Source organism: Capra hircus, chromosome 3 (assembly GCF_001704415.2).
Source record: "Capra hircus breed San Clemente chromosome 3, ASM170441v1, whole genome shotgun sequence".
Lineage (NCBI taxonomy): Eukaryota > Metazoa > Chordata > Mammalia > Artiodactyla > Bovidae > Capra > Capra hircus.
This window is the reverse complement of record NC_030810.1, coordinates 110340195-110353586: the sequence shown is the minus strand read 5'-3', so window position 1 is coordinate 110353586 and position 13392 is coordinate 110340195. Positions and strand designations below refer to the sequence as shown.

The window sequence follows — 13392 nt, the reverse complement described above, 5'->3', positions numbered from 1 at the left end:
CATCCCCAGTCTTCAGGACTAGTCAAATGCACCAACGGCATCAGCAAAACCCAATAGGAGGGGCTTCCCTGGTGGCTCAGTGGTAAAGAAACTGCCTGCCAATGCAGGAGACACAGGTTTGATCCCTGGTCCGGGAAGGTCCCACATACCGAGGAGCAACTAAGCCCACGTACCACAACTATTGAAGCCCTCTCGCCCCAGCGCTCTGCAACTAGAGAAACCATCGCAATGAGAAGCCCACGCGTCGCAACTAGAGTAGCCCCCGAACTAGAGAGAAGCCCACACAGCAATGAAGACCCAGCACAGCCAAAAACCAACCAACAGGAGGGCTTCCCTGCTGGCTCCCCTCCTGCCAGTGCAGGAGGCATGGGTGTGATCCCTGGTCTGGGAGGATCCCACATTCTGCAAAGCAGCTGAGCCTGTGCACCACAACTACTGAGCCTGTGCTCTGGAGCCTGGGAGCCACAACTACTGAGCCCACCCACAGCAACTACTGAGCCCGAACACCCTAGAGCCCTTGCTCTGCAACAAGAAGCCACTGCAAGGAGAAGCCCGTGTACGGCAGCTAGAGAGTAAGCCCCTGTGTGCCACAAGCAGAGAAAGCCCATGCAGCAATGACGTCCCAGCACAGTTCAGTCAGTTCAGTCGCTCAGTCATGTCCGACTCTTTGCGACCCCATGAATCGCAGCACGCCAGGCCTCCCTGTTCATCACCAACTCCCGGAGTTCACTCAGACTCACATCCATCGAGTCCGTGATGCCATCCAGCCATCTCATCCTCGGTCGTCCCCTTTTCCTCCTGCCCCCAATCCCTCCCAGCATCAGAGTCTTTGCCAGTGAGCCAACTCTTTGCATGAGGTGGCCAAAGTACTGGAGTTTCAGCTTCAGCATCATTCCCTCCAAAGAAATTCCAGGGCTGATGTCCTTCAGAATGGACTGGTTGGATCTCCTTGCAGTCCAAGGGACTCTCAAGAATCTTCTCCAACACCACAGTTCAAAAGCATCAACTCTTCGGTGCTCAGCTTTCTTCACAGTCCAATTCTCACATCCATACATGACCACAGGAAAAACCATAGCCTTGACTAGACAGACCTTTGTTGGCAAAGTTACGTCTCTGCTTTTCAATATGCTATCTAGGTTGGTCATAACTTTTCTTCCAAGGAGTAAGTGTCTTTTAATTTCATGGCTGCAATCACCATCTGCAGTGATTTTGGAGCCCCCCCAAAAGTAAAGTCTGACACTGTTTCCACTGTTTCCCCATCTATTTCCCATGAAATGATGGGACTGGATGCCATGATCTTCGTTTTCTGAATGTTGAGCTTTAAGCCAAGTTTTTCACTCTCCTCTTTCACTTTCATCAAGAGGCTTTTTAGTTCTTTTTCACTTTCTGCCATAAGGGTGGTGTCATCTGCATATCTGAGGTTATTGATATTTCTCCCAGCAATCTTGATTCCAGCTTGTGCTTCTTCCAGCCCACTGTTTCTCATGATGTAAGTCCCAGCACAGCCAATAATAAATAAATAAATTTAAAAATTAAAAAAAAAAGAAAAAATGTGTCGAGACCCCTGGCCAAAAGCATTGCCATTTGGTTCTTCTGAACCTTAGGGACACTCCTTTTGGAACCCCAAAACTATATTTAACCATATATTAAAACAATCATGGCATGCTCCTGGGGCATGAAGACCTTAAGCACCACACTTTACAACCTGGAGAGTTTGTCTACTGGAAAAGACATCTCCAGAAAGACTCTCTTCAACTCCATTGGAAAGGCCACTATCAAGTACTGTTAACCAACCCTTGTGCCATGAAACTCCCAAGGAATAGGCGCTTGGATCCGTGTGTCACATCTAAAGAAAGCACCAAACCCCGACTGGACCTACACCCCAACTGGTGACCTAAAGGTAAAGGTTTCCAAGAATTGCTGGGAGGGATTGGGGGCAGGAGGAGAAGGGGACAACAGAGGATGAGATGGCTGAATGGCATCACGGACTCGATGGAAGTGAGTCTGAGTGAACTCCAGGAGTTGGTGATGGACAGGGAGGCCTGGCGTGCTGTGATTCATGGAGTCGCAAAGAGTCAGATACGACTGAGCAACTGAACTGAACTGAACTGAATAGATGAAGGAAACAGCTTTCCCAATATGACCAGCCCATCTTCCCCCTACTGTTACTTCTTGCCTTATCTTTTCCCTCTCTTTCTTGGAAAGACAATGCTCTTACCCATACTTCCCAATCCATTGCCAAAGAGGAAAAACTTTCTAATTGTCAGACTTGTACCAGAAACCTCAATATGTCCATGACAGTGGTGACCCTCTAGTATTAAGTCTGATTGCTGTAACAAAATAAACCCCCTTTTTTGCAGCCTTTAGTGATGAAATCTACAGAACAGAATGGTTTCTCCCTAAATATCCCCCAAACACACTGACGCTTGGCTCTGAAAGACCAATTGACAGATTCCAGTTAGTGGCACTATTAATAAGTTTATGTGCACCACCTGCCTTTAGCTTTGTCTGTGGTAAATGAAACTCTCAATGAGTCTGTGAATATTTGCACAGCTGGCAAATGGGAGGCCAGAGTTTATGGGGATATTTAATCACCCCTCTTAATATCTATAATAAATCTGAAGCTTCCTACTGATTTTCCCCATTAAACCTTCATAAGCATCTCAAGTGGAAGCTACGTGGCCCATACATGACTCTGGGCCCACCTCCTTAGCAAGAGCCTATCCCTCTTGGGTCAAAATGCCATTGAGCATATGAATATAAATCTCTCCCTAATGTTAAGAGAGCTAGCTGATTCTGCAGCCTAACAATGATCACTTGAATTCCTGGCTAAAGTAGTTGTAGACAATCAATAGCCTTGACTCCAAACAAGGTGGCATTAGCAGACACCACCTGTTGCCCATGGATAAATGCCTCCGGAGAAGGAGAAACTCAACTATACAAGATCGGGAAAGAAATATACTTGCTATTTGTCAGTTGACTACTTTAGGGTCATGATTTAAAAGCATCATACAAACAAAACCACTTTCAATTTTGCTTTGTATAATTTAAAAATTTTCCAACCTCTGCAGAAAACAAAGCACCAAATAGAATGTTGACTCAATGAGACACTTTCAGGGAAATATTTTGATCGAAAGGGGAAAATGTGAAAATGAACAAAGGACACCTAAGTCCAAATGGAGTCAGGAAGCCATGAAGAGACGGCTCTTACGCACATAACTATAGCTTACAGATCCCACCCAAACAGGAGAAATGGTTTCCTTCTGACTCAGCAATGACAAGCTGTTCACCACTTGCAGAAAATGAAAAAGAAATCTGCCCTCTCGTTTCCTCCTTAAGATGAAAGCTCTTCCTTATGAAAGCTGAGCTTCTCTTTGTCGTCTCCAACATGCCTATGGTTCAGCATAGTTTGTGTCTCTTGAATTGTAATTCCTCTGCTATTCCTGGATAAACTCATTTTTGTAGCTTAAGACCTTGTTATCTTTAAGATCAACACGTCCCATAAATTGCATCTGTGATGATAATGATGTTTGGCAACATCTCTCATCTCTCAAGCATCAGAAAGGCGTCAGGTCCATTCCACTCCCAAATAAAGGGAGTGTGGCTTTTCTCCAAAAGCTTCCAGACACATTTCAGTTTTCACATAACTCAGCCTGGCCTGTGGATGCATTTAGATAAAATGAGTCTGGAGACCTCAGGCTGTAGATATGATAAAGTGTGAAGGAAAAGGCACCCTACTGCCCTATTCTTGGGGCAGAACTGGAAGTATTGAGAGGGAGGGCTGGACCTCTGGTTCCCTCAGTGGTCCCCAGGATTCTGTCTCAGAATTTCTCCAGTCTCTCTAGGGTTCCTAATGTGGCTTCAGCTGAGCACCTCCTCTGATCTAGACTCTATGCCAGACTCTGAGAAGACAAAATCAAGGAAGGTCGTCTGGCCTGTGCCACTTCCTCTCTCTGGGCCTCCATTTCCTCCTCTGTAAAAGGGAGTAAGGAGTGAAAGGAAGGGTTGGGGGCAATGAGTGGGAACAGATGAAATTCTGAGGATGAAGGTGCTAGATGAGCTTTGGGGTCACCCCCCGTGGATGGCCACTCTGACAGCCTTAGCTTAGCAGGCCTGGTTGTCCCTTTTCCTGGTCTGGCCCCACCCTTCCTGTTCCTCCCCACTTCCCACGTTCTCCACCACAGAGAAAGAGTCAGAGTACCTGGGAAAGATGACTTTTCCACTCTCCCAACTCTGGGCAGGCTCCACCCTTCCCAGTGCAGTTATTGATGTTGTTCAGTCGCTCAGTTGAGTCTGACTCTTCGTAACTCCACGGACCTGCAGTGTGCCAGGCTTCCCTGTCCTTCATTATCTTCCAGAGTTTGCTCAAACTTACTTCCACTGAGTTGATGATGCCATCTAACCATCTCATCCTCTGTTGCCCCCTTCTCCTGCCCTCCATCTTTCCCAGCATCAGGGTCTTTTTCAATAAGTCGGCTCTTCGCATCAGATGGCCAAAGTATTGGAGTGTCAGCTTCAGCATCAGTCCTTCCAGTGAATATTTAGGGTTGATTTCCTTTAGGATTGACTGGTTTGATCTCCTTGCTGTCCAAGGGTCTCTCAAGTGTCTTCTCCAGCGCCCATTTCTCCTCACTGGAACTAGAGACTCCTTCACCTAAACCCCAGGATCACCCTCTCTTTAGGTCTGAACTAAATCTCTTAGCAAACGTTTGGAATAATTTACCCCTCCCCCATCTCCTATTTCGGAGAAGGCAATGGCACCCCACTCCAGTACTTTTGCCTGGAAAATCCCATGGACAGAGGAGCCTGGTAGGCTGCAGTCCACGGGGTCGCGAAGAGTCAGACACGACTGAGCGACTTCACTTTCACTTTTCACTTTCATCCATTGGAGAAGGAAATGGCAACCCACTCCAGTGTTCTTGCCTGCAAAATCACAGGGACGGGGGAGCCTGGTGGGCTGCCGTCCATGGGGTCGCAGAGTCGGACACGACTGAAGCGACTTAGCAGCAGCAGCAGCAACTCCTATGTAGTGTATTCTATGCCAGACACCTTCTGTACATTATCTCAATCGTCACAAAAATCCTTTGGGGTGGATGTCATTCATTTCAATTTGCCAACAAGAAAAGTGGAAGGATGTTAAGCAACTTGACCAGGATTGCCAGCCAGGAAGTGACGGCACCCAGACGGCCCAGCCTCCTAGCTCTCTTCCTCTTATTCTGCCCCGAGGGGGCGGCAAACAGGTCTTCAGTGACCCTGTGGAGCCGGGTAAAGCCCTTCAGCTCAGATCCTCCTAGTTCCGCAACGTCTAGATCCGCCCTTTCCCGTTTCAGCAGGATTTGCGGCGAGGCCTAGAGGTCCAGAGCAAATAGCCAGGTTCTAAGCGCGAAGGCACAGCCACTTCACCCATCCCAGGGCCCTAGCATCTAACTCTCGGAGAAAAACAAGACTGCGCAGGGCACCTGTGCACTCTGCGGAGCTTGTGGGGACTCGGCCAAGCTCCTGTGCCTCCAGCCCGCGGACCGGGGTCGGGGCGGAGCTAGGGCTGAGGGGGGCGGGCCTGGGCCGGGGTCTGGGCGGAGCCGAGTACCCGAGCCGCACCCGGGCTGGGCCTAGGCTGAGGTCGGGGCGGAGACTGGGGCAGGCAGAGCCGGGGCCGAGGTCCAGGACCCTGTAGGGACAAACCCGGGGACCTGAGCGGGGCCAGGGTCGGAAGGGGTTGGGGCGGAGTTGGGGACCGGGGCGGGGCCAGACTGGGGCCAGCAGCCCAGGGCCGGGGCGGGGCCTGGGCAAGGGTGGGAGGCGTCGGGGCAACGCGGGGCGGGAACGGTCTTCCTAGTAGCCTAGGCGGGAGGGAAAGCAGTAGGAGGCGGCGAGGAGGAGGGAAGAGGGAGGAGGGAAGAGGGCGGGGACTTGGCAGCTCCCGCTTAGCTCAGCTCCGCTCCGCGCACCCACGCCTCGCAGCTCCGCTTCGTGACCCCCACCCGGGCATGCGCCCCCCGAACCCCTGGTCACCCAGAGCCCGCGCCGCCCCCCAGAGCCTTCCTAGAGCCGGCTGTGCAGGATGGGCGCCCTCGGTCCCAAGTTGCCGCCGCCGCCGCTGCTGCTGTTAATGCTGGGTAAGCCCGGCCCCCCGCCCCGGCTCCCAGCCCCGCCCGGCAGGTGCCTGCTATCTGTTCAGCCCTGTCGTCTCCCCAGCATTTCGGAGCCCCTGGTAGCCCCTTCTCCCTCAGCGGCGCCTCCAGCCTTCCCGGGCCTGGCGTCCAGCTTCCCTCTGTGGCCGCCGGCCTAGCCAGTCTTGCTGGGGGGGCGGATAAGGCTCCCCGATTCTAGGCCCTAGGCTGGGACACAGTTTGGACCCACCAAAGTGCGGTCCCCAGGGACCGCCAGGCCTCCGGGGGCTGGGTCCCGCTTCCCTGCTGGCACACTCAGGTCCGGGGGGCGCAGCGACTCCTGTCTGCCTCACACTCAGCTTCAGGCCCGGCCTTAGGTACTCGCCCTGCGTGGGCAGTGCCTGGCCATCTTCATAATCGCTGGAGTTGGCTGGAGGCCCAGGGGCCCGTTCTGCCCACGATCTTTTGAAGTAAGTCTCCCCTAATTGCATCCCCCTCTCCAACTTCATTATCTGACGCCTCAGCCTCATCCTGGGTCGGGTCTCTCAGATAGCACTTGTCTCTGTAGCCTCCCACCAGCTGTCACACCCCCTTAGTCCCAGCCTCCCTGCCTCAGGAGAAACCAGGCTCCCTGGAGACTGATGCTGAGACCCCCCAAGCACCCTGTGTCTGTTGTGGTGGGTGTTCACGGAGGGCTGTCTGAGCCACTGCTGCAAGGCTGCATGAGGGCAGTGACAGTGGGAATGTTCTGGGTGTGGACTGGAGGGCTCCCTGTAGGGCTGGCCTGGGGAGGAGGATGGGACGGTGGCTGCCTACACAGACTCAGGAGACTGCAACCCTTGAAATCAGAACAGAGGGCTGCGAGGGGGTGGCTTTGGTGCCCGGATTCGGAGCTGCCATAGTTAAGGCAGAGGCTGACGTAGCCCTAGCCGCCTGTTTCTAGACCAGTGCTCCATCTCAGAGCCAAGCGGCCTCCCTGTACTGCATAGGTCCCGGGGCCCTGTGGGACTAGAATGAGTCCTCTCCTTGAGGCCCTAGGCAGGGCCAAACAGAGCAGGGAGCTGTGGGCCCTGGTTACCTAGCACTGGGCCTCTTTTCCCCAGTGGGCAGCATGGCGCAGAGAGGAGCCCAGGGTAAGTGTGGCGTAGAGAGATAAGAGAGTCTGTGGGATCTGAGTGTCCTGGATGTGGGCACTTACTGTTACTTTGAAGGTGAGGAAAATGAAATAACTTGCCCCAGAGAACACACTGAGTGAGTGTTGGGGCTTGGATTTGAACCCACACCAGAGACCCGAAGCAGGTCTCTTTGCTCTCCTTTCCTTCTCTGCTAACCCACAGGAGGGGGCTTGGAGAGAGCTGCCTGGCAGCTGGTTTCCCAAGGCGGTGAGGGTGACTTTCCCATGGGGATCTCCAAGCATCAGCAGTTGTGGAGCCAGGAAGATGGGAGGGGGCCCTCCTGAGCAGAGTCTGCCCCTAGGCCAGCTCCGTCACGCTGATTATGAAATGCCCTGAGGCAGGGCCCTTCTGAGTCACAGGCTGTCTCCCTGTCAAAGTGGAGAGCTCCTAGCTCTCCTCCAGTGTAGTGTGGATGGGGCTAGTCCACACGGTACAGCTGGGGTTGGGCATGGAGCTGGAACTCGGCTTCTGCTTCCAGACTCCCAGCCTGTGCTCTAACTGAGCAGCCACGAGGTCTCCCCATGACTCAGCCGCAGGGAGAAGACGGAGCTATGGGGAGGGCTTCTGGAGGACAGTCTGACTACAGACTAGGTGTTTTCCTCCCGCCCCTGCAGAAAGGTTGGGGTCTGTCCCTGGAGTGATGCTCTGCTTGGTGAGGCCATTGCCCTCAGGCCTCCCCGTGTGTGTTCCCATTGCCTCTCTTTGTCCCTCTATGGGGCACGGGGAGGCCAGCCAAGGATAGTAGGAACTTGGCCAAGACATTCTACCTCTCATACCTTACCTTTCTCATCTGTGAGATGGAGGTAGAGAGTTGACCCAGCCCTCCTTGTGTCCTGAGATTCTATGATTTGGGGCTGTGGAAAGACAGAAGAAGAAGCTGAGCCCTCCAAGGCCACAAGGCTACCCTTTGAGGGCAGGCTAGGGGTGAGGGTGGGGTGAAGCAGAGTTTTGGCCTCTCTGAGGAGAGAAAGATGGGAGGGGACAACCGTGAGGGCGGGTGGGGGGCCGGGTGGTGGTGGTTACAGCCTCCCTACAGAAAGGGATCGGTATGTAAATGAATGCACACTATATGCAAATTAAGGCTTTTGTTTAGGGGGTGGGGGGAGGATTGTGTGTCAGCTGGGCCTTTGGGGAAGGTTGGCAGGCACTGGTGGGGGAGGGGAGCCTCTGCCCCCAGAGCCCAGGGCAGAGACTGGTTCTTGCCCCATGAGCCTCAGCTGCCTCGGCAGCCCCAGAGGGCGGAGAAGCAGTGAGCTCATGACACAGCTGGAGAGGGGGGAGGGATGCTGTGGTGAGAACTGACTGGGCCTGTACCCTCTCCTGCCCGGGCCAGTGGCTCCATTGTCTGGAGTCCCCTGGCCCAGGTGACACAGCTGGGCCAACCAGCTCTTCTGATCAAAGTTTTTCCAGCTCCTTTTAAATAAAGGAGGGGGACATGTGGTCTCAGGATCCCTTAGCTAGAAGGCTCACCTGGTCCGCAGACAGGAGAATGGGGTAACAAGGGGAGGAATCAAGGAATGGTTAAATCAGAAAGCAGATACACCCCTTCCTGCACTTAGCTACTCTGCTTCTGGCCTGCCAGGAACAGGGATGATTCTGCGTTCTGAGGCTAACCGGGCTCTCCCCCACCACCTCCTTGAGACCCAGGTGTCTTGCCTCTCAGCATCCTTTCCTGGTTCTCAGAACAGGGCCCAAGCTGTACACCGAGTGTCTTCAGGTTTCCTTTCCTTTCACAAGCAGGCAGCAAGGATGATGCGGGTGCCGGGGGGATGCAGTGAGGATCCAGGCGTGCCTAACTTCGTCCTTTCCCGTAGGAATTGGGTGCTGTGCCCGGGAAGTGCTGGTCCCTCAGGGGCCCCTGTACCGCGTGGCTGGCGCTGCCGTCTCCATCTCCTGCAATGTCAGTGGCTACGAGGGCTCTGCCCAGCAGGACTTCGAGTGGTTCCTGTACAGGCCCGAGGCCCCAGAGGCCGCCCTGGGCATTGTCAGCACCAGGGACACCCGGTTCTCCTACGCCATCTTTGGGCCCCGAGTGGCAGCTGGCGAGGTTCAGGTGCAGCGTCTGCAGGGCGATGCCGCGGTGCTCAGGATCTCCCGCCTGCAGGCCCAGGATGCTGGCATTTACGAATGCTACACACCCTCCACTGATGCCCGCTACCTGGGCAGCTACAGCGGCAAAGTGGAACTGAGAGGTACTGGGCCCTGAGAGGGTGGGGCCACTCTCTCCCAAAGGCAGGAAGTCAGGGCCAGCCGCAACTCAAGAGGGACTTGAGGTCCAAGGAGGTCCCCTAATTTGACTTTGTGCAAATTAGTGACTGGCCTGGGACTCTAACCCAGAACTCTTCATTCCAGTCCACAGCTCTTATTGAGGAGAGCATGGCAACCAACTCCAGTCTTCTTGCCTGGAGAATCCTCATGGACAGAGGAGCCTGGCAGGCTACAGTCCATGGGGTCACACAGGGTCAGACAGCTGAATGACTAAGCACAGCACAGCTCTTACTCTATCAAGCGGCTTCCTGGGAGACGGGGAAGTGTCCTGAAGCTTTCCATTCCCTGGAGGGTAGGGGAGCCCCATAGGGTGAACAGACTCCATGCCTGGAGATTTCAGGATCCAGATCTGGGGGAGGAGTGGGGAAAGTAGAGGCAGGGTAGGAAGAGGGAGACCATGTGACATTCTTGCTCTCTTAAGGTTCTTTGTCTTCCGGGAAGGAAGACAGAGCCACTTAGCTGAGTATTTCAAACAGGGGTCACTCTCAAACATAAGGGTGAGTAGGCGATGAGCTGGTTCTATGAAACTCAGCAAGTATTTACTGAGTGCCTGCTGTGTGCCAGCACTGTGCTTGGCACCACTGGGTTATAGAAGGAATGATACAACACGAAGTCTCTGCCTTCTAGGATCTCACGGTCTATTTAGGGAAATAAGTTGTAGGTGGAAAACAGCTCACACAGGTCAACAGCGCCCCCTCACTCCACCTGCTCTCTCTAGTTCTTCCAGACACGCTGCAGGTGTCTGCTAGCCCCCCGGGGCCGCGAGGCCGCCAGGCCCCGACTTCACCCCCTCGCCTCACAGTGCACGAGGGGCAGGAGCTGGCACTGGGCTGCCTGGCGAGGACGAGCACGCAGAAGCACACACACCTGGCTGTGTCCTTTGGGCGGGCTGTGCCCGAGGTGCCTGTGGGGCGAGCGACTCTGCAGGAAGTGGTGGGGCTCCGGCCCGACCTGGCAGTGGACGCTGGAGCTCCCTATGCCGCACGACTGGCAGCCGGGGAGCTGCGGCTGGGCAAGGAGGGGTCCGAGCGGTACCGCATGGTGCTGGGCGGTGCCCAAGCGGATGATGCAGGCACCTACCACTGCACTGCCACCGAGTGGATTCAGGATCCGGATGGCAGCTGGGCCCAGATAGCAGAGAAGAGGGCTGTGCTGGCGCACGTGGATGTTCAGACACTGTGTGAGTGCCCGGGGTCCCCCAGTGCCAGCTGGGAGCCAGAGTATCTCAGGGACCCTAGAGGACCGTGGTCCGAGACCTCGAGTGAGCAGTCTCATTAGCATTGCTTCCCGTTAGCATCTGTCCCCGTGATGGGTTTTCTCTGCTCAGATATGGGTGTGGAGATGGGAGGGCCGCGGCTGAGGGTGAGAGTCGGGCCCCTGGGTGGGAGAGATGGGGGGCAGTTTCCTCTTGTCAAGGGGGGACAGGTGCTCCGTGCCCTCTCCTGGCTCCTTGACACCTCTTTCCTGCCTGTGTTTCAGCCAGCCAGCTGGCAGTGACAGTAGGGCCTGGTGAGCGTCGGGTCGGCCCAGGGGAGCCCTTGGAGCTGCTGTGCAATGTGTCGGGGGCCTTGCCCCCGCCGGGCCGTCATGCCGCCTACTCTGTGGGCTGGGAGATGGCACCCGCAGGGGCACCTGGGCCCGGCCGCCTGGTGGCCCAGTTGGACACGGAGGGAGTGGGCAGCCTGGGCCCTGGCTACGAGGGCCGGCACATTGCCATGGAGAAGGTGGCCTCCCGAACTTACCGGCTACGGCTGGAGGCTGCCCGGCCTGGGGATGCGGGCACCTACCGCTGCCTAGCCAAGGCCTACGTCCGAGGGTCTGGGGCCCGGCTTCGTGAAGCCGCCAGTGCTCGCTCCCGGCCCCTCCCCGTGCACGTCAGAGAAGAAGGTGAGCGGGGCAGGCTGGACCCTGGACAGGTTTCGGGGTCTGTAGAACCTTTCCCTTCCGTTTCTGAGCCTCTCTCCTTCTGCATCAGCTGCCTCCATGTCTCAGCCTCACACTCCTCTTCTAAGATTGTGGGAACACTGAATTTCTGGGGGCTCGCTTGGACAGTGGTCCTAATCCCATGTGCCCTGACCTTTCACCTCTGACCTTCGTTGTGCAGGTGTGGTGCTGGAGGCCGTGGCCTGGCTGGCGGGAGGCGCAGTGTACCGCGGGGAGACTGCCTCCCTGCTCTGCAACGTCTCCGTGCGGGGCGGCCCCCCTGGGCTGCGGCTTGCTGCCAGCTGGTGGGTGGAGCGGCCGGAGGAGGGGGAGCTGAGCTCTGCCCCTGCCCAACTGGTGGGCGGGGTGGGCCAGGACGGTGTGGCGGAGCTGGGGGTCCGGCCTGGAGGAGGCCCTGTCAGCGTGGAGCTGGTGGGGCCCCGAAGCCATCGGCTGAGACTGCACAGCTTGGGGCCCGAGGACGAAGGCGTGTACCACTGTGCCCCCAGCGCCTGGGTGCAGCACGCTGACTACAGCTGGTACCAGGCGGGCAGTGCCCGCTCGGGGCCTGTCACAGTCTACCCATACACGCATGGTGAGTGACGCCTGCCCTCTCCTCCTTGCTCAGGCCTCCCCCCATCCCCTGCTCTTGTTCTCTCCTTTGCATCTGATCCTCCCACTAGCTGTCCCTCTGGTCCCTCTTTCTCCTCCCAAAGTCCAGCTTTCGGCCGTTCGCCACCCAGCTGCTCCAGTGTCCTGGTGGTGGGTACTGGCTTGAGTGCAGAGAAGGCAGGGAGCCGGCAGAAGACTGTGTGTGTGGGGGAGGTGGTGTGGACAGCTTGACAGAAGGTGCTGGCAGATGGGTGGGACTGTGGGTGGAGAGCAGGGACACCCCAGGCTGAGCAGAGCCATCCTCTCTCGCCCAGCCCTGGACACTCTGTTTGTGCCCCTGCTGGTGGGCGCGGGGGTTGCGCTAGTCATCGGAGCCACCATCCTCGGCTCCATCACCTGCTGTTTCATGAAGCGGCTGCGGAAACGGTGATTCCTCCCACCCCAGGTGAGGGGTGAGAACCCCCAGCCCTGTCTTCCCCAGTCCTGAGATGAACAGCTCCCTCCCTGGCCCTACCCAGCCGCTCTCAGCTCTGCGGGACCCTGGCAAGGGCCAGGAGGGAGTCACGCTCTCCCTAGCCCCCTCACAGCCTGCTCTCCTGTTCCTGCAGATGTGACTGTCTTCCAGCCCAGCCGCAAGCCTGCCTTTGGTGTCTGAATACCCTCTCCCTCTGCCTGCCCTTCCTTTAATTTATTTGACTGACTCCCATCCAGAGTGGGAGACGTGGCCCCCCATCCCCCACGCCTTCCTTCCCAAGCTCCTCCCTCTGGCCTTCTGTTCATGATCTCATACCCAGCCCAAAGGGAGGCAGTTCCCTGTCCTAGAATTAGTTTTTCTAAAATGTGAATAAACTTGTTTTATAAAATCCGGGCTGGCTGTGTCTTCCCTGCCATGGGGGCTGGGACGGGTGGCAGAGAGGCTGCTGGGGGCTGACGGCCTCTTCTGGACAACCCGGGTCGCTCTTCCCCCTACAAACACCATCTGGCCTCTGTGGGCCATGCCACCCACCCCAGGAGGGACACCTGGGTCCCATCTGCTGTCCGAGCTGTCAGTGCAGAGCTGATTCCTGTAGGGATTCTTGCTTGGGGCGGGAAGGGAGGAAGAGGGGTGAGTTCCAGCTGAGCAAGCCTTCACCTCAAGGCTTCTCCCAGGTTGCAGGGCAGCGGCTTCCAGGGCCCAGCGCCCCCCTTTCTGAGTTCCCGCGCTACTCTACAATCTCAGCCTCTTGATCAGGCTGATCTTGGACCTGACTCCTCCCCCCAGGCCCTGGGGCCTCAGCCTTTCCCTCCTGATCTTCATTATTCGG

General features: G+C 56.2%; 1 protein-coding gene across 2 annotated transcripts; it reads left to right on the top strand.

Moving 5' to 3' along the window:
- On the top strand, nucleotides 5356-12951 carry IGSF8 (immunoglobulin superfamily member 8). 2 transcript variants are annotated; one of them, XM_018046368.1, is made up of 8 exons: nucleotides 5356-5373; nucleotides 5962-6116; nucleotides 9100-9477; nucleotides 10272-10733; nucleotides 11033-11440; nucleotides 11658-12071; nucleotides 12403-12533; nucleotides 12697-12951. In XM_018046368.1, the coding sequence occupies exons 2-7, from the start codon at nucleotides 6062-6064 to the stop codon at nucleotides 12516-12518; spliced, it is 1833 nt and encodes a 610-aa protein (XP_017901857.1). In that variant the 5' UTR covers nucleotides 5356-5373; nucleotides 5962-6061; the 3' UTR covers nucleotides 12519-12533; nucleotides 12697-12951. The 2 variants fall into 2 exon arrangements, with proteins under 2 accessions (XP_017901857.1, XP_017901856.1); XM_018046367.1 differs by lacking the exon at nucleotides 5356-5373 and having other exon boundaries at nucleotides 5853-6116.